We start from the raw sequence: 19826 nt of genomic DNA, 5'->3' as shown, positions 1-19826 counted from the left end.
TTAAATATATTTATGACTTTTAAAAGTATTTTGAATCATATTGCTTTTGACATTTACAGTATTGATGGATCATTAGCAATGCATATTCTGTAACATGCAATAGTATCAGCAAAGTGGAACAGAATTGGACCAAAGATCACAAGCTACGTTTTAAAGAGTTTTCACCACAGGTGTCACTGCAAGAAAGGTCCAAATGTAATTGAACACATTCTAAAATAATCCACGGAGAAATCATCTTTTTTAGAAAGAAATTCAGATTGTACAGCGTTATGAAATTGGTCATGTGTCGATTTTATGTTCCTATAACATTGTTGAAAACTGATTTTTTGATGTTGTCTGGCATTATGTTTATCATATATGTACGTATGTTTTTTGATAACTAAAAACAATATTTTCTAGTTGTGGAAACTATTCACTCACATTCAATGATTTAAAACAGGACACTTGCTCAAAAAGGTCTACATTGCAAATCCTGACAAGTCCACATGACATTTGTTTTCAGAAGTCAGGTTTATAAACATGTCATAAACATGTTAGAATCAGAACATTTTCAGGAGAGCTTTTTGAAAATTGAATTTATTGAAAATGATCATTGAAAAATTTCAGGCCAGTGAGCCTTTTGGAAAGTTAACTTTTGATGAGAGATAGATAATGGTCATTATTTTGATATCCATTGAATAGATCATAACAACTGCAAAATTCTGTTTTTTTAAAATATTTTATTGATTAGGTTAAAAAGCATATCATATTGATTGTAATAAGATATGAAATGTAAATGCATACAGTCTCAAAACATGAAAAATATGTATTCGAAAATGTCTCATCCAGTGAAATAAAAATCAGTCCTCATGTGAAACGCTGTTCTCTTGTTTCTTCTGTGTGTCGGTGATGCTTCCCTCTGTCTTTGACAGGAATTGTGAGGTTTCCACATCCAGGCTACAGTTGATGGGAACCACTCTCTCTGCCACCTCCTCCTCACCAGATAATGGATTCTTTGGTGCCTGAATGTGGAGTTTCCCGTCATGAGCCAGGGAGCAGGTGACTGTCTCAGGATTCACCTTTTCAGGCAGATCAAACTCTTGTCTGAACTCTTGGCATCTGTAAGAGTAGGAGCCTTCCCCATCATCCAGCTTCTTCTCTGTCTTCCCACTGACTTTCAGCTTCCTGCCCACCTGCTTGACAGACAGCTCCTCTGGGGAAAAGTCTTTAGTGTCCAGTGTCAGGGCAAAGCCCTCTCCATCTTTATCCAGCTTGTAGGAGACTGGTTGGATTGTCAAAGAGGATGGGACATTGTCCAACTCTTCAAAGATCTGCTGCTGGAGATTTGCCATCAGCTCCAGACTGCTCTTGATCTCTAGCAGGTTTCTCTGCAGTAGATCCTGCTGGCTGAGAAGAGGTCGGACCTCTGGCCATAGACTGCGCACAGGCCAGTAGAAGTCCATCAATGGGCTGAGGGAAGACTGGAATCCTCGGGAACACAGCATCTTCAGTCAATGTTGAGTGTTGAGTCTTGTGTGTTCAGTGTTGGATGTATTGGTTTCTGTCTCGGCAGGGGGAGTTTCACAGCTTTTATATGCTGCCACTTGGAGCTCCAGTGTCTTCAGGAACTTTCCTGTCATTGCCACAGTTCTCCACTGGGTGACACACTGCAGGGAAGTGGTGATGTCACTCCAGCCAGCTTCTAAACAAGCCAGCTTCTAAATCAGGTAGTTCAGTAACAAGCTGGATGGAGTCTACAGTCCTGAGATATTAGTGGTGCTGTACTCAAAGCAGGTCACCTATTATTGCTTTCACTGATGAATGATTAACTTAACTTAAATATATTTATGACTTTTAAAAGTATTTTGAATCATATTGCTTTTGACATTTACAGTATTGATGGATCATTAGCAATGCATATTCTGTAACATGCAATAGTATCAGCAAAGTGGAACAGAATTGGACCAAAGATCACAAGCTACGTTTTAAAGAGTTTTCACCACAGGTGTCACTGCAAGAAAGGTCCAAATGTAATTGAACACATTCTAAAATAATCCACGGAGAAATCATCTTTTTTAGAAAGAAATTCAGATTGTACAGCGTTATGAAATTGGACGTGTCGATTTTATGTTCCTATAACATTGTTGAAAACTGATTTTTTGATGTTGTCTGGCATTATGTTTATCATATATGTACGTATGTTTTTTGATAACTAAAAACAATATTTTCTAGTTGTGGAAACTATTCACTCACATTCAATGATTTAAAACAGGACACTTGCTCAAAAAGGTCTACATTGCAAATCCTGACAAGTCCACATGACAATTGTTTTCAGAAGTCAGGTTTATAAACATGTCATAAACATGTTAGAATCAGAACATTTTCAGGAGAGCTTTTTGAAAATTGAATTTATTGAAAATGATCATTGAAAAATTTCAGGCCAGTGAGCCTTTTGGAAAGTTAACTTTTGATGAGAGATAGATAATGGTCATTATTTTGATATCCATTGAATAGATCATAACAACTGCAAAATTCTGTTTTTTTATTTATTTTATTGATTAGGTTAAAAAGCATATCATATTGATTGTAATAAGATATGAAATGTAAATGCATACAGTCTCAAAACATGAAAAATATGTATTAGAAAATGTCTCATCCAGTGAAATAAAAATCAGTCCTCATGTGAAATGCTGTTGTCTTGTTTCTTCTGTGTGTCGGTGATGCTTCCCTCTGTCTTTGACAGGAATTGTGAGGTTTCCACATCCAGGCTACAGTTGATGGGAACCACTCTCTCTGCCACCTCCTCCTCACCAGATAATGGATTCTTTGGTGCCTGAATGTGGAGTTTCCCGTCATGAGCCAGGGAGCAGGTGACTGTCTCAGGATTCACCTTTTCAGGCAGATCAAACTCTTGTCTGAACTCTTGGCATCTGTAAGAGTAGGAGCCTTCCCCATCATCCAGCTTCTTCTCTGTCTTCCCACTGACTTTCAGCTTCCTGCCCACCTGCTTGACAGACAGCTCCTCTGGGGAAAAGTCTTTAGTGTCCAGTGTCAGGGCAAAGCCCTCTCCATCTTTATCCAGCTTGTAGGAGACTGGTTGGATTGTCAAAGAGGATGGGACATTGTCCAACTCTTCAAAGATCTGCTGCTGGAGATTTGCCATCAGCTCCAGACTGCTCTTGATCTCTAGCAGGTTTCTCTGCAGTAGATCCTGCTGGCTGAGAAGAGGTCGGACCTCTGGCCATAGACTGCGCACAGGCCAGTAGAAGTACATCAATGGGCTGAGGGAAGACTGGAATCCTCGGGAACACAGCATCTTCAGTCAATGTTGAGTGTTGAGTCTTGTGTGTTCAGTGTTGGATGTATTGGTTTCTGTCTCGGCAGGGGGAGTTTCACAGCTTTTATATGCTGCCACTTGGAGCTCCAGTGTCTTCAGGAACTTTCCTGTCATTGCCACAGTTCTCCACTGGGTGACACACTGCAGGGAAGTGGTGATGTCACTCCAGCCAGCTTCTAAATCAGGTAGTTCAGTAACAAGCTGGATGGAGTCTACAGTCCTGAGATATTAGTGGTGCTGTACTTAAAGCAGGTCACCTATTATTGCTTTCACTGATGAATGATTCACTTAACTTAAATATATTTATGACTTTTAAAAGTATTTTGAATCATATTGCTTTTGACATTTACAGTATTGATGGATCATTAGCAATGCATATTCTGTAACATGCAATAGTATCAGCAAAGTGGAACAGAATTGGACCAAAGATCACAAGCTACGTTTTAAAGAGTTTTCACCACAGGTGTCACTGCAAGAAAGGTCCAAATGTAATTGAACACATTCTAAAATAATCCACGGAGAAATCATCTTTTTTAGAAAGAAATTCAGATTGTACAGCGTTATGAAATTGGACGTGTCGATTTTATGTTCCTATAACATTGTTGAAAACTGATTTTTTGATGTTGTCTGGCATTATGTTTATCATATATGTACGTATGTTTTTTGATAACTAAAAACAATATTTTCTAGTTGTGGAAACTATTCACTCACATTCAATGATTTAAAACAGGACACTTGCTCAAAAAGGTCTACATTGCAAATCCTGACAAGTCCACATGACATTTGTTTTCAGAAGTCAGGTTTATAAACATGTCATAAACATGTTAGAATCAGAACATTTTCAGGAGAGCTTTTTGAAAATTGAATTTATTGAAAATGATCATTGAAAAATTTCAGGCCAGTGAGCCTTTTGGAAAGTTAACTTTTGATGAGAGATAGATAATGGTCATTATTTTGATATCCATTGAATAGATCATAACAACTGCAAAATTCTGTTTTTTTTAAATATTTTATTGATTAGGTTAAAAAGCATATCATATTGATTGTAATAAGATATGAAATGTAAATGCATACAGTCTCAAAACATGAAAAATATGTATTCGAAAATGTCTCATCCAGTGAAATAAAAAATCAGTCCTCATGTGAAACGCTGTTCTCTTGTTTCTTCTGTGTGTCGGTGATGCTTCCCTCTGTCTTTGACAGGAATTGTGAGGTTTCCACATCCAGGCTACAGTTGATGGGAACCACTCTCTCTGCCACCTCCTCCTCACCAGATAATGGATTCTTTGGTGCCTGAATGTGGAGTTTCCCGTCATGAGCCAGGGAGCAGGTGACTGTCTCAGGATTCACCTTTTCAGGCAGATCAAACTCTTGTCTGAACTCTTGGCATCTGTAAGAGTAGGAGCCTTCCCCATCATCCAGCTTCTTCTCTGTCTTCCCACTGACTTTCAGCTTCCTGCCCACCTGCTTGACAGACAGCTCCTCTGGGGAAAAGTCTTTAGTGTCCAGTGTCAGGGCAAAGCCCTCTCCATCTTTATCCAGCTTGTAGGAGACTGGTTGGATTGTCAAAGAGGATGGGACATTGTCCAACTCTTCAAAGATCTGCTGCTGGAGATTTGCCATCAGCTCCAGACTGCTCTTGATCTCTAGCAGGTTTCTCTGCAGTAGATCCCGCTGGCTGAGAAGAGGTCGGACCTCTGGCCATAGACTGCGCACAGGCCAGTAGAAGTCCATCAATGGGCTGAGGGAAGACTGGAATCCTCGGGAACACAGCATCTTCAGTCAATGTTGAGTGTTGAGTCTTGTGTGTTCAGTGTTGGATGTATTGGTTTCTGTCTCGGCAGGGGGAGTTTCACAGCTTTTATATGCTGCCACTTGGAGCTCCAGTGTCTTCAGGAACTTTCCTGTCATTGCCACAGTTCTCCACTGGGTGACACACTGCAGGGAAGTGGTGATGTCACTCCAGCCAGCTTCTAAATCAGGTAGTTCAGTAACAAGCTGGATGGAGTCTACAGTCCTGAGATATTAGTGGTGCTGTACTCAAAGCAGGTCACCTATTATTGCTTTCACTGATGAATGATTAACTTAACTTAAATATATTTATGACTTTTAAAAGTATTTTGAATCATATTGCTTTTGACATTTACAGTATTGATGGATCATTAGCAATGCATATTCTGTAACATGCAATAGTATCAGCAAAGTGGAACAGAATTGGACCAAAGATCACAAGCTACGTTTTAAAGAGTTTTCACCACAGGTGTCACTGCAAGAAAGGTCCAAATGTAATTGAACACATTCTAAAATAATCCACGGAGAAATCATCTTTTTTAGAAAGAAATTCAGATTGTACAGCGTTATGAAATTGGACGTGTCGATTTTATGTTCCTATAACATTGTTGAAAACTGATTTTTTGATGTTGTCTGGCATTATGTTTATCATATATGTACGTATGTTTTTTGATAACTAAAAACAATATTTTCTAGTTGTGGAAACTATTCACTCACATTCAATGATTTAAAACAGGACACTTGCTCAAAAAGGTCTACATTGCAAATCCTGACAAGTCCACATGACATTTGTTTTCAGAAGTCAGGTTTATAAACATGTCATAAACATGTTAGAATCAGAACATTTTCAGGAGAGCTTTTTGAAAATTGAATTTATTGAAAATGATCATTGAAAAATTTCAGGCCAGTGAGCCTTTTGGAAAGTTAACTTTTGATGAGAGATAGATAATGGTCATTATTTTGATATCCATTGAATAGATCATAACAACTGCAAAATTCTGTTTTTTATTTTATTTTATTGATTAGGTTAAAAAGCATATCATATTGATTGTAATAAGATATGAAATGTAAATGCATACAGTCTCAAAACATGAAAAATATGTATTAGAAAATGTCTCATCCAGTGAAATAAAAAATCAGTCCTCATGTGAAATGCTGTTGTCTTGTTTCTTCTGTGTGTCGGTGATGCTTCCCTCTGTCTTTGACAGGAATTGTGAGGTTTCCACATCCAGGCTACAGTTGATGGGAACCACTCTCTCTGCCACCTCCTCCTCACCAGATAATGGATTCTTTGGTGCCTGAATGTGGAGTTTCCCGTCATGAGCCAGGGAGCAGGTGACTGTCTCAGGATTCACCTTTTCAGGCAGATCAAACTCTTGTCTGAACTCTTGGCATCTGTAAGAGTAGGAGCCTTCCCCATCATCCAGCTTCTTCTCTGTCTTCCCACTGACTTTCAGCTTCCTGCCCACCTGCTTGACAGACAGCTCCTCTGGGGAAAAGTCTTTAGTGTCCAGTGTCAGGGCATAGCCCTCTCCATCTTTATCCAGCTTGTAGGAGACTGGTTGGATTGTCAAAGAGGATGGGACATTGTCCAACTCTTCAAAGATCTGCTGCTGGAGATTTGCCATCAGCTCCAGACTGCTCTTGATCTCTAGCAGGTTTCTCTGCAGTAGATCCTGCTGGCTGAGAAGAGGTCGGACCTCTGGCCATAGACTGCGCACAGGCCAGTAGAAGTACATCAATGGGCTGAGGGAAGACTGGAATCCTCGGGAACACAGCATCTTCAGTCAATGTTGAGTGTTGAGTCTTGTGTGTTCAGTGTTGGATGTATTGGTTTCTGTCTCGGCAGGGGGAGTTTCACAGCTTTTATATGCTGCCACTTGGAGCTCCAGTGTCTTCAGGAACTTTCCTGTCATTGCCACAGTTCTCCACTGGGTGACACACTGCAGGGAAGTGGTGATGTCACTCCAGCCAGCTTCTAAATCAGGTAGTTCAGTAACAAGCTGGATGGAGTCTACAGTCCTGAGATATTAGTGGTGCTGTACTTAAAGCAGGTCACCTATTATTGCTTTCACTGATGAATGATTAACTTAACTTAAATATATTTATGACTTTTAAAAGTATTTTGAATCATATTGCTTTTGACATTTACAGTATTGATGGATCATTAGCAATGCATATTCTGTAACATGCAATAGTATCAGCAAAGTGGAACAAAATTGGACCAAAGATCACAAGCTACGTTTTAAAGACTTTTCACCACAGGCGTCACTGCAAGAAAGGTCCAAATGTAATTGAACACATTCTAAAATAATCCACGGAGAAATCATCTTTTTTAGAAAGAAATTCAGATTGTACAGCGTTATGAAATTGGTCATGTGTCGATTTTATGTTCCTATAACATTGTTGAAAACTGATTTTTTGATGTTGTCTGGCATTATGTTTATCATATATGTACGTATGTTTTTTAATAACTAAAAACAATATTTTCTAGTTGTGGAAACTATTCACTCACATTCAATGATCTAAAACAGGACACTTGCTCAAAAAGGTCTACATTGCAAATCCTGACAAGTCCACATGACATTTGTTTTCAGAAGTCAGGTTTATAAACATGTCATAAACATGTTAGAATCAGAACATTTTCAGGAGAGCTTTTTGAAAATTGAATTTATTGAAAATGATAATTGAAATATTTCAGGCCAGTGAGCCTTTTGGAAAGTTAACTTTTGATGAGAGATAGATAAAGGTCATTATGTTGATATCCATTGAAGAGATCATAACAACTGCAAAATTCTGATTTTTTAATATTTTATTGATTAGGTTAAAAAGCATATCATATTGATTGTTACAAGATATGAAATGTAAATGCATACAGTCTCAAAACATGAAAAATATGTATTAGAAAATGTCTCATCCAGTGAAATAAAAATCAGTCCTCATGTGAAACGCTGTTCTCTTGTTTCTTCTGTGTGTCGGTGATGCTTCCCTCTGTCTTTGACAGGAATTGTGAGGTTTCCACATCCAGGCTACAGTTGATGGGAACCACTCTCTCTGCCACCTCCTCCTCACCAGATAATGGATTCTTTGGTGCCTGAATGTGGAGTTTCCCGTCATGAGCCAGGGAGCAGGTGACTGTCTCAGGATTCACCTTTTCAGGCAGATCAAACTCTTGTCTGAACTCTTGGCATCTGTAAGAGTAGGAGCCTTCCCCATCATCCAGCTTCTTCTCTGTCTTCCCACTGACTTTCAGCTTCCTGCCCACCTGCTTGACAGACAGCTCCTCTGGGGAAAAGTCTTTAGTGTCCAGTGTCAGGGCAAAGCCCTCTCCATCTTTATCCAGCTTGTAGGAGACTGGTTGGATTGTCAAAGAGGATGGGACATTGTCCAACTCTTCAAAGATCTGCTGCTGGAGATTTGCCATCAGCTCCAGACTGCTCTTGATCTCTAGCAGGTTTCTCTGCAGTAGATCCTGCTGGCTGAGAAGAGGTCGGACCTCTGGCCATAGACTGCGCACAGGCCAGTAGAAGTACATCAATGGGCTGAGGGAAGACTGGAATCCTCGGGAACACAGCATCTTCAGTCAATGTTGAGTGTTGAGTCTTGTGTGTTCAGTGTTGGATGTATTGGTTTCTGTCTCGGCAGGGGGAGTTTCACAGCTTTTATATGCTGCCACTTGGAGCTCCAGTGTCTTCAGGAACTTTCCTGTCATTGCCACAGTTCTCCACTGGGTGACACACTGCAGTGGTGATGTCACTCCAGCCAGCTTCTAAATCAGGTAGTTCAGTAACAAGCTGGATTGAGTCTACAGTCCTGAGATATTAGTGGTGCTGTACTTAAAGCAGGTCACCTATTATTGCTTTCACTGATGAATGATTCAATTAACTTAAATATATTTATGACTTTTAAAAGTATTTTGAATCATATTGCTTTTGACATTTACAGTATTGATGGATCATTAGCAATGCATATTCTGTAACATGCAATAGTATCAGCAAAGTGGAACAGAATTGGACCAAAGATCACAAGCTACGTTTTAAAGAGTTTTCACCACAGGTGTCACTGCAAGAAAGGTCCAAATGTAATTGAACACATTCTAAAATAATCCACGGAGAAATCATCTTTTTCAGAAAGAAATTCAGATTGTACAGCGTTATGAAATTGGACGTGTCGATTTTATGTTCCTATAACATTGTTGAAAACTGATTTTTTGATGTTGTCTGGCATTATGTTTATCATATATGTACGTATGTTTTTTGATAACTAAAAACAATATTTTCTAGTTGTGGAAACTATTCACTCACATTCAATGATTTAAAACAGGACACTTGCTCAAAAAGGTCTACATTGCAAATCCTGACAAGTCCACATGACATTTGTTTTCAGAAGTCAGGTTTATAAACATGTCATAAACATGTTAGAATCAGAACATTTTCAGGAGAGCTTTTTGAAAATTGAATTTATTGAAAATGATCATTGAAAAATTTCAGGCCAGTGAGCCTTTTGGAAAGTTAACTTTTGATGAGAGATAGATAATGGTCATTATGTTGATATCCATTGAAGAGATCATAACAACTGCAAAATTCTGTTTTTTTTATATTTTATTGATTAAGTTAAAAAGCATATCATATTGATTGTTACAAGATATGAAATGTAAATGCATACAGTCTCAAAACATGAAAAATATGTATTAGAAAATGTCTCATCCAGTGAAATAAAAATCAGTCCTCATGTGAAACGCTGTTCTCTTGTTTCTTCTGTGTGTCGGTGATGCTTCCCTCTGTCTTTGACAGGAATTGTGAGGTTTCCACATCCAGGCTACAGTTGATGGGAACCACTCTCTCTGCCACCTCCTCCTCACCAGATAATGGATTCTTTGGTGCCTGAATGTGGAGTTTCCCGTCATGAGCCAGGGAGCAGGTGACTGTCTCAGGATTCACCTTTTCAGGCAGATCAAACTCTTGTCTGAACTCTTGGCATCTGTAAGAGTAGGAGCCTTCCCCATCATCCAGCTTCTTCTCTGTCTTCCCACTGACTTTCAGCTTCCTGCCCACCTGCTTGACAGACAGCTCCTCTGGGGAAAAGTCTTTAGTGTCCAGTGTCAGGGCAAAGCCCTCTCCATCTTTATCCAGCTTGTAGGAGACTGGTTGGATTGTCAAAGAGGATGGGACATTGTCCAACTCTTCAAAGATCTGCTGCTGGAGATTTGCCATCAGCTCCAGACTGCTCTTGATCTCTAGCAGGTTTCTCTGCAGTAGATCCCGCTGGCTGAGAAGAGGTCGGACCTCTGGCCATAGACTGCGCACAGGCCAGTAGAAGTCCATCAATGGGCTGAGGGAAGACTGGAATCCTCGGGAACACAGCATCTTCAGTCAATGTTGAGTGTTGAGTCTTGTGTGTTCAGTGTTGGATGTATTGGTTTCTGTCTCGGCAGGGGGAGTTTCACAGCTTTTATATGCTGCCACTTGGAGCTCCAGTGTCTTCAGGAACTTTCCTGTCATTGCCACAGTTCTCCACTGGGTGACACACTGCAGGGAAGTGGTGATGTCACTCCAGCCAGCTTCTAAATCAGGTAGTTCAGTAACAAGCTGGATGGTGTCTACAGTCCTGAGATATTAGTGGTGCTGTACTTAAAGCAGGTCACCTATTATTGCTTTCACTGATGAATGATTCACTTAACTTAAATATATTTATGACTTTTAAAAGTATTTTGAATCATATTGCTTTTGACATTTACAGTATTGATGGATCATTAGCAATGCATATTCTGTAACATGCAATAGTATCAGCAAAGTGGAACAAAATTGGACCAAAGATCACAAGCTACGTTTTAAAGAGTTTTCACCACTGGCGTCACTGCAAGAAAGGTCCAAATGTAATTGAACACATTCTAAAATAATCCACGGAGAAATCATCTTTTTTAGAAAGAAATTCAGATTGTACAGCGTTATTGTCACAATTATGAGTGAAGAGGTGTGGAGTCAGGCGCAGAGAGCAAAGATGTGGGAAAAACAACACGCTTTAATGTCCCGAAACACAACATGTACAAAGTGAAAACACAAATGAACAGAAATATAACCGGACAGCGTGTAACCCAAAATGCAACAAAATACACTCAACCAACAAAACAGATGAACAAGCCCGCACGAAACAGAAGCGGGCTAAACAGACTATATATACCCTATCCTAACAACCAACCTAGAAACAGGTGCTACCAATTAGACAAAACTAAACGAACACAGAACAACGGATCGGCGATAGCTAGTAGACCGGCGACGACGACCGCCGAGCGCCACCCGAACAAGAAGGGGAGTCACCTTCGGTAATATTCGTGACAGTACCCCCCTCCTGACGCGCAGCTCCCGCAGCGCGCCGAAGTCGGCCTCGGGGACGACCCGGAGGCCGAGGCGCTGGGCGATCCGGGCGGAGGCGATGAAATTCACTCAACATGGATGGGTCTAGAATATCCCTCGCCGGAACCCAGCACCTCTCCTTCGGACCGTACCCCTCCCAGTCGACGAGGTACTGCAAGCCTCTCACCCGGCGTCTCGAGTCCAGAATAGCTCGTATCTTGTACGCCGGGGACCCCTCGATGTCCAGAGGGGTTGGAGGAACCTCCGGTACCTCATTCTCCTGCATGGGACCAGCTACCACCGGCCTGAGAAGAGACACATGAAATGAGGGGTTAATACGATAATACGAAGGAAGTGATAATCGATAACAAACCTCATTTATTCTCCTCAGGACTTTAAATGGCCCTATACACTGCGGACCCAGCTTCCGGCAGGGCAAGTGGAGAGGCAGGTTACGGGTCGAGAGCCAGACCCTGTCCCCAGGTGCAAACACGGGGGCCTCACTGCGGTAACGGTCAGCGCTCTTCTTCTGCCTTATACTAGCTTGGCGTAATGACTCCTGGACTGCCCTCCAGGTCTCCTTAGAGCGCTGTACCCACTCCTCCACCGCAGGAGCCTCAGTCTGGCTCTGATGCCACGGTGCCAAGACCGGCTGGTACCCCAACACGCACTCAAATGGTGACATGTTGGTAGAAGAGTGGCTTAGTGAATTCTGGGCTATTTCTGCCCAGGGAATATATCTCGCCCACTCGCCTGGCTGGTCCTGGCAATACGACCGCAGAAACCTACCCACCTCCTGGTTAACTCTCTCCACCTGACCATTACTCTCCGGGTGATACCCTGAGGTAAGGCTGACCAAGACCCCCAGACGTTCCATAAATGCTCTCCAAACACGGGAGATAAATTGGGGGCCCCGATCAGAAACTATATCCTCGGGCACCCCGTAGTGCCGGAAGACATGGGTGAAAAGAGCTTCCGCAGTCTGTAGGGCCGTAGGAAGACCGGGCAATGGGATAAGACGGCAGGACTTAGAGAACCGATCCACAACGACCAGGATAGTAGTGTTACCCTGAGAGGGGGGAAGGTCAGTAAGAAAATCCACCGAAAGATGGGTCCACGGCCGTTGTGGAACGGGAAGAGGTTGTAATTTACCTCTTGGCAGGTGTCTAGGAGCCTTACTCTGGGCGCACACCGAACAGGAGGAAACATAGAATCGCACATCCCTCCTCAAAGTGGGCCACCAGTACTTCCTCTCAAGACCTCTCACGGTCCTATAAACACCTGGGTGACCCGACGAGGGTAGACAATGAGCCCATCGAATCAATTGATCACGAACAGCCAGCGGCACGTACCTACGACCCTCCGGACACTGTGGAGGCGTAGGTTCCCCCCTTAGTGCCCGCTCGATGTCCGCGTCCACATCCCATACTACCGGTGCCACCAGCTTAGCTGCCAGAATGATGGGAGTAGGATTGATGGACCTGTCCTCAGTGTCATAGAGTCTTGACAGCGCGTCAGCCTTAGTGTTGAGGGAACCTGGTCTATATGAGACAGTGAAACAAAATCTGGTGAAAAACATGGCCCACCTTGCCTGACGAGGATTCATTCTCCTAGCTGATCGGATATACTCCAGGTTACGATGGTCAGTCCAGATAAGGAAAGGGTGCTTAGCCCCCTCAAGCCAGTGTCTCCACACCTTCAGGGCCTTAACCATAGCCAACAACTCCCTATCCCCCACATCATAATTCCGCTCCGCTGGCCCGAGTTTCTTAGAAAAAAAGGCACAGGGGCGGAGCTTCGGTGGCACACCCGAACGCTGTGAGAGCACAGCTCCAACCCCAGCCTCGGATGCGTCCACCTCTACTATAAACGCCAAAGAAGGGTCCGGATGTGCCAACACCGGCACCTTAGTAAACATCGCCTTCAACTTATGAAAAGCTCCGTTCGCCTCTGCTGACCACTGTAAACGCACCGGTCCCCCCTTCAGCAGTGAGGTAATAGGGGCAGCTATCTGACCAAAACCCCGGATAAACCTCCGGTAGTAATTGGCAAATCCCAAGAACCGCTGCACCTCCTTTACCGTGGTCGGAGTCGGCCAATTACGCACGGCCTTAACGTGGTCACCCTCCATTACCAAACCAGAGCTGGAAATACGATAACCCAGGAAGGAAACTGATTGTTTGAAAAACTCACATTTCTCCGCCTTCACATACAGGTCATGCTCCAGCAGTCGTCTAAGAACTTTACGCACAAGAGATACATGCGCAGTGCGTGTAGCGGAGTAGATCAAAATATCGTCAATATAAACCACTACACCCTGTCCGTGCAGGTCTCTGAGTATTTCATCCACGAAGGATTGAAATATAGCTGGAGCATTCTTTAAACCGTATGGCATGACGCGATACTCATAATGGCCCGACGTAGTGCTAAATGCATTTTTCCACTCATCTCCCTTCCGAATACGCACCAAATTATAAGCACTCCTGAGATCCAGTTTAGTGAAGAACTGCGCTCCGTGAAATGATTCCACTACCGTAGCAATGAGAGGTAGTGGGTAACTAAAACCCACTGTGATGGAATTTAGACCTCTATAATCAATACACGGACGCAAACCACCATCTTTTTCTTCACAAAAAGAAACTCGAAGAGACAGGTGACATGGAGGGCCGAATGTACCCCTGTCCCAGAGCCTCGGTGATATAATTTTCCATAGCCACCTTCTCCCCCTGAGACAAAGGATACACATGACTCCTGGGAAGTGCAGCGTTAACCTGGAGATTTATCACGCAATCCCCCTGCCTATGGGGTGGTAATTGGGTCGCTTTCTTTTTACTGAAAACGATAGCCAAATCATCATACTCAGCTGGAATGCGCACGGTGGAAACCTGGTCTGGACTCTCCACCGTTGTAGCACCGATGGATACCCCTACACACCTGCCTGAACACTCATCAGACCACCCCTGTAGAGTTCCCTGTTTCCACGAAATCGTAGGATTATGAATAGCCAACCAGGGAATCCCCAGAACAACTGGAAACGCAGGTGAATCGATAAGGAACAAACTAATTCGCTCCTTGTGATTCCCCTGCGTAATCATCTCCAACAAAATTGTGGCTTTCTTCACCAGCCCTGACCCTAATGGTCGACTATCTAAAGAGTGCACGGGAAAAGGGGGGTTTACTTTAACTAACGGAATCCTCAACCTCTGAGCGAGTCCGCGATCTATAAAGTTTCCAGCTGCGCCTGAATCTACCAGTGCCTTATGCTGGAGAGAAGGAGAATAATTTAGGAAACAAATTAATAGAAACATGTGACCAACAGGAAACTCTGGGAGAGTGTGGTGCTTACTCACCTGGGGTGACCGATGAGTATTCTGCCTGCCCTCATGATTCCCAGATGAATTCCTCCAGCACCGACCAGACGTGTGCCCTCTCCGGCCACAACTGGTACAGGAGGAGCTTCCTCCTCCGATCTCCCTTGATGCGGTACCTCCTAACTCCATCGGAATAGGGGCAGGAGGATCAGGAGGTAGAACTGACAAGACCCTTTCAGAACGTCCACGAGCAGCTAGCAGATGGTCCAACCGGATCGACAGGTCTATCAGTCCATCCAGGCCAAGTGTAGTATCCCGACAGGCCAGCTCCCTACGGACATCCTCTCTCAGGCTACACCTGTAATGGTCTATCAGGGCCCTGTCGTTCCACCCTGCTCCCGCAGCCAAGGTCCGGAACTCCAGTGCGAAGTCCTGCGCGCTCCTCTTCCCCTGTCTCAGATGGAACAATCTCTCACCTGCCGCACGACCCTCTGGAGGGTGATCGAACACGGCCCTGAAACGGCGGATGAACTCTGAGTAGTTGTCTCTTGCCGAGTCGTGCCCGTTCCAGACCGCATTAGCCCACTCCAGGGCTCTACCAGACAGGCAGGTGATGAGGACCCCTACTCTCTCCTCCTCTGAGGGGGCCGGTCAAACGGTGGACAGGTAGAGGTCTAATTGCAGCAGGAATCCCTGGCACCCTGTCGCTGTTCCATCGTATTTCCTCGGAGGCGTCATGAGCAGAGCGCTGGAACCGGATCCAGATGGGGCAGATGGTAGAGTTGCTGGTGGGAGGGTCGGTGGAGTAGTAGGGAAACCATTCCTCTCCCAACGATCCATCCTCTCCATCATCCGTTCCATCGCTGATCCTAGGCGATGGAGGATGGATGTGTGATGTTGGACTCTCTCCTCCATAGTGGGAAGAGGAGTGGTCGCTGCTCCTGCTGACTCCATATCGTGGTGCGGGCTTCTGTCACAATTATGAGTGAAGAGGTGTGGAGTCAGGCGCAGAGAGCAAAGATGTGGGAAAAACAACACGCTTTAATGTCCCGAAACACAACATGTACAAAGTGAAAACACAAATGAACAGAAATATAACCGGACAGTTATGAAATTGGACGTGTCGATTTTATGTTCCTATAACATTGTTGAAAACTGATTTTTTTGTTGTTGTCTGGCATTATGTTTATCATATATTTACATATGTTTTTTAATAACTAAAAACAATATTTTCTAGTTGTGGAAACTATTCACTCACATTCAATGATTTAAAACAGGACACTTGCTCAAAAAGGTCTACATTGCAAATCCTGACAAGTCCACATGACATTTGTTTTCAGAAGTCAGGTTTATAAACATGTCATAAACATGTTAGAATCAGAACATTTACATGGAGAACTTTTTGAAAATTGAATTTATTGAAAATGATAATTGAACAATTTCAGGCCAGTGAGCCTTTTGGAAAGTTAACTTTTGATGAGAGATAGATAATGGTCATTATGTTGATATCCATTGAAGAGATCATAACAACTGCAAAATTCTGATTTTTATTTGATTTTTTATTGATTAAATTAAAAAGCATATCATATTGATTGTTACAAGATATGAAATGTAAATGCATACAGTCTCAAAACATGAAAAATATGTATTTGAAAATGTCTCATCCAGTGAAATAAAAATCAGTCCTCTTGTTTCTTCTGTGTGTCGGTGATGCTTCCCTCTGTCTTTGACAGGAATTGTGAGGTTTCCACATCCAGGCTACAGTTGATGGGAACCACTCTCTCTGCCACCTCCTCCTCACCAGATAATGGATTCTTTGGTGCCTGAATGTGGAGTTTCCCGTCATGAGCCAGGGAGCAGGTGACTGTCTCAGGATTCACCTTTTCAGGCAGATCAAACTCTTGTCTGAACTCTTGGCATCTGTAAGAGTAGGAGCCTTCCCCATCATCCAGCTTCTTCTCTGTCTTCCCACTGACTTTCAGCTTCCTGCCCACCTGCTTGACAGACAGCTCCTCTGGGGAAAAGTCTTTAGTGTCCAGTGTCAGGGCAAAGCCCTCTCCATCTTTATCCAGCTTGTAGGAGGCTGGTTGGATGGTCAAAGAGGATGGGACATTGTCCAACTCTTCAAAGATCTGCTGCTGGAGATTTGCCATCAGCTCCAGACTGCTCTTGATCTCTTGCAGGTTTCTCTGCAGTAGATCCCGCTGGCTGAGAAGAGGTCGGACCTCTGGCCATAGACTGCGCACAGGCCAGTAGAAGTCCATCAATGGGCTGAGGGAAGACTGGAATCCTCGGGAACACAGCATCTTCAGTCAATGTTGAGTGTTGAGTCTTGTGTGTTCAGTGTTGGATGTATTGGTTTCTGTCTCGGCAGGGGGAGTTTCACAGCTTTTATATGCTGCCACTTGGAGCTCCAGTGTCTTCAGGAACTTTCCTGTCATTGCCACAGTTCTCCACTGGGTGACACACTGCAGGGAAGTGGTGATGTCACTCCAGCCAGTTTCTAAATCAGGTAGTTCAGTAACAAGCTGGATGGAGTCTACAGTCCTGAGATATTAGTGGTGCTGTACTTAAAGCAGGTCACCTATTATTGCTTTCACTGATGAATGATTCAATTAACTTAAATATATTTATGACTTTTAAAAGTATTTTGAATCATATTGCTTTTGACATTTACAGTATTGATGGATCATTAGCAATGCATATTCTGTAACATGCAATAGTATCAGCAAAGTGGAACAAAATTGGACCAAAGATCACAAGCTACGTTTTAAAGAGTTTTCACCACAGGCGTCACTGCAAGAAAGGTCCAAATGTAATTGAACACATTCTAAAATAATCCACGGAGAAATCATATTTTTTAGAAAGAAATTCAGATTGTACAGCGTTATGAAATTGGTCATGTGTCGATTTTATGTTCCTATAACATTGTTGAAAACTGATTTTTTGATGTTGTCTGGCATTATGTTTATCATATATTTACGTATGTTTTTTAATAACTAAAAACAATATTTTCTAGTTGTGGAAACTATTCACTCACATTCAATGATTTAAAACAGGACACTTGCTCAAAAAGGTCTACATTGCAAATCCTGACAGGTCCACATGACATTTGTTTTCAGAAGTCAGGTTTATAAACATGTCATAAACATGTTAGAATCAGAAAATTTTCAGAAGAGCTTTTTGAAAATTGAATTCATTGAAAATGATAATTGAAACATTTCAGGCCAGTGAGCCTTTTGGAAAGTTGACTTTTTGATGAGAGATAGACAATGGTCATTATGTTGATATCCATTGAAGAGATCATAACAACTGCAAAATTCTGATTTAAAAAAAAGATTTTATTGATTAAATTAAAAAGCATATCATATTGATTGTTACAAGATATGAAATGTAAATGCATATAGTCTCAAAACATGAAAAATATGTATTAGAAAATGTCTCATCCAGTGAAATAAAAATCAGTCCTCATGTGAAACGCTGTTCTCTTGTTTCTTCTGTGTGTCAGTGATGCTTCCCTCTGTCTTTGACAGGAATTGTGAGGTTTCCACATCCAGGCTACAGTTGATGGGAACCACTCTCTCTGCCACCTCCTCCTCACCAGATAATGGATTCTTTGGTGCCTGAATGTGGAGTTTCCCGTCATGAGCCAGGGAGCAGGTGACTGTCTCAGGATTCACCTTTTCAGGCAGATCAAACTCTTGTCTGAACTCTTGGCATCTGTAAGAGTAGGAGCCTTCCCCATCATCCAGCTTCTTCTCTGTCTTCCCACTGACTTTCAGCTTCCTGCCCACCTGTTTGACAGACAGCTCCTCTGGGGAAAAGTCTTTAGTGTCCAGTATCAGGGCAAAGCCCTCTCCATCTTTATCCAGCTTGTAGGAGACTGGTTGGATGGTCAAAGAGGATGGGACATTGTCCAACTCTTCAAAGATCTGCTGCTGGAGATTTGACATCAGCTCCAGACTGCTCTTGATCTCTAGCAGGTTTCTCTGCAGTAGATCCCGCTGGCTGAGAAGAGGTCGGACCTCTGGCCATAGACTGTGCACAGGCCAGTAGAAGTCCATCAATGGGCTGAGGGAAGACTGGAATCCTCAGGAACACAGCATCTTCAGTCAATGTTGAGTGTTGAGTCTTGTGTGTTCAGTGTTGGATGTATTGGTTTCTGTCTCGGCAGGGGGAGTTTCACAGCTTTTATATGCTGCCACTTGGAGCTCCAGTGTCTTCAGGAACTTTCCTGTCATTGCCACAGTTCTCCACTGGGTGACACACTGCAGGGAAGTGGTGATGTCACTCCAGCCAGCTTCTAAATCAGGTAGTTCAGTAACAAACTGGATGGAGTCTACAGTCCTGAGATATTAGTGGTGCTGTACTTAAAGTAGGTCACCTATTATTGCTTTCACTGATGAATGATTCACTTAACTTAAATATATTAATGACTTTTAAAAGTATTTTGAATCATATTGCTTTTGACATTTACAGTATTGATGGATCATTAGCAATGCATATTCTGTAACATGCAATAGTATCAGGACCGTTCTTGTCATTGCCATAGTTATCCACTAGGTGACACACTGAATGGACGTGGTGACGTCACTCCAGCCCACGTCTAAATCAGGAAGTTCATGACCAAGCCCAATTTACTCCACATTCGTCAGGACTTCGTCCTGCTGTGCTTAACGCTGCTATGTTTTCAATGATATCAATAGACTAAGCTGTCCTCTTTAGTGTCATTCAACGTAGTGAAAAGTGAACAAAATAGAACATGAGTGAAAGTCAGTTTTAATCAAGTTAAAGTGTGTTTATTATTATGTTAGAAAAAGGTGTTTTCGCCCTGAATTTGGAAGTTATCCAAGCATTGATGATACAAATATGTATTTGCAGAATTCTAAAATAAACTTTGATTTATTCAGATTCTTCAATGCCTTAGCCTAAATTGCTGAACTAGATTAGCTAAATCTAGCCATGGTTTATATATATATATATATATGTGTGTGTGTGTATGTATAAAAATAGATTGTAACTTCTCTTTTTGTTCAAAGCATATTCCTGTACACA

The 19826-nt window shown here is 42.5% G+C and overlaps 7 protein-coding genes and 1 pseudogene across 7 annotated transcripts; all 8 read right to left on the bottom strand.

The window, feature by feature from the left end:
• Positions 1 to 792: 792 nt before the first annotated feature.
• LOC124047804 (heat shock protein 30-like) lies at positions 793 to 1529 on the bottom strand. Its single transcript, XM_046368117.1, has one exon. It carries the CDS (start codon positions 1482 to 1484, stop codon positions 840 to 842), a length of 645 nt encoding a protein of 214 aa, XP_046224073.1. The 5' UTR covers positions 1485 to 1529; the 3' UTR covers positions 793 to 839.
• Positions 1530 to 2650: 1121 nt separating this feature from the next.
• LOC124047803 (heat shock protein 30-like) lies at positions 2651 to 3312 on the bottom strand. Its single transcript, XM_046368116.1, has one exon. The coding sequence runs from the start codon at positions 3293 to 3295 to the stop codon at positions 2651 to 2653; it is 645 nt and encodes a 214-aa protein (XP_046224072.1). The 5' UTR covers positions 3296 to 3312.
• Positions 3313 to 4447: 1135 nt separating this feature from the next.
• Positions 4448 to 5137, bottom strand: LOC124047802 (heat shock protein 30-like). The gene has a single exon (XM_046368115.1). The coding sequence runs from the start codon at positions 5090 to 5092 to the stop codon at positions 4448 to 4450; it is 645 nt and encodes a 214-aa protein (XP_046224071.1). The 5' UTR covers positions 5093 to 5137.
• Positions 5138 to 6243: 1106 nt separating this feature from the next.
• LOC124047664 (heat shock protein 30-like) lies at positions 6244 to 6888 on the bottom strand. The gene has a single exon (XM_046367976.1). It carries the CDS (start codon positions 6886 to 6888, stop codon positions 6244 to 6246), a length of 645 nt encoding a protein of 214 aa, XP_046223932.1.
• Positions 6889 to 8038: 1150 nt separating this feature from the next.
• Positions 8039 to 8701, bottom strand: LOC124047801 (heat shock protein 30-like). Its single transcript, XM_046368114.1, has one exon. It carries the CDS (start codon positions 8682 to 8684, stop codon positions 8040 to 8042), a length of 645 nt encoding a protein of 214 aa, XP_046224070.1. The 5' UTR covers positions 8685 to 8701; the 3' UTR covers position 8039.
• Positions 8702 to 9827: 1126 nt separating this feature from the next.
• On the bottom strand, positions 9828 to 10518 carry LOC124047800 (heat shock protein 30-like). Its single transcript, XM_046368113.1, has one exon. The coding sequence runs from the start codon at positions 10471 to 10473 to the stop codon at positions 9829 to 9831; it is 645 nt and encodes a 214-aa protein (XP_046224069.1). The 5' UTR covers positions 10474 to 10518; the 3' UTR covers position 9828.
• A 5932-nt stretch (positions 10519 to 16450) lies between these two features.
• LOC124047663 (heat shock protein 30-like) lies at positions 16451 to 17122 on the bottom strand. Its single transcript, XM_046367975.1, has one exon. The coding sequence runs from the start codon at positions 17075 to 17077 to the stop codon at positions 16451 to 16453; it is 627 nt and encodes a 208-aa protein (XP_046223931.1). The 5' UTR covers positions 17078 to 17122.
• A 1110-nt stretch (positions 17123 to 18232) lies between these two features.
• On the bottom strand, positions 18233 to 18877 carry LOC124048014 (annotated as a pseudogene).
• Between the last annotated feature and the right edge of the window lie 949 nt (positions 18878 to 19826).

Source organism: Oncorhynchus gorbuscha, linkage group LG11 (genome assembly GCF_021184085.1).
Source record: "Oncorhynchus gorbuscha isolate QuinsamMale2020 ecotype Even-year linkage group LG11, OgorEven_v1.0, whole genome shotgun sequence".
Lineage (NCBI taxonomy): Eukaryota > Metazoa > Chordata > Actinopteri > Salmoniformes > Salmonidae > Oncorhynchus > Oncorhynchus gorbuscha.
The sequence above is the reverse complement of the archived record's forward strand: the minus strand, read 5'-3'. Positions and strand labels throughout refer to the sequence as shown.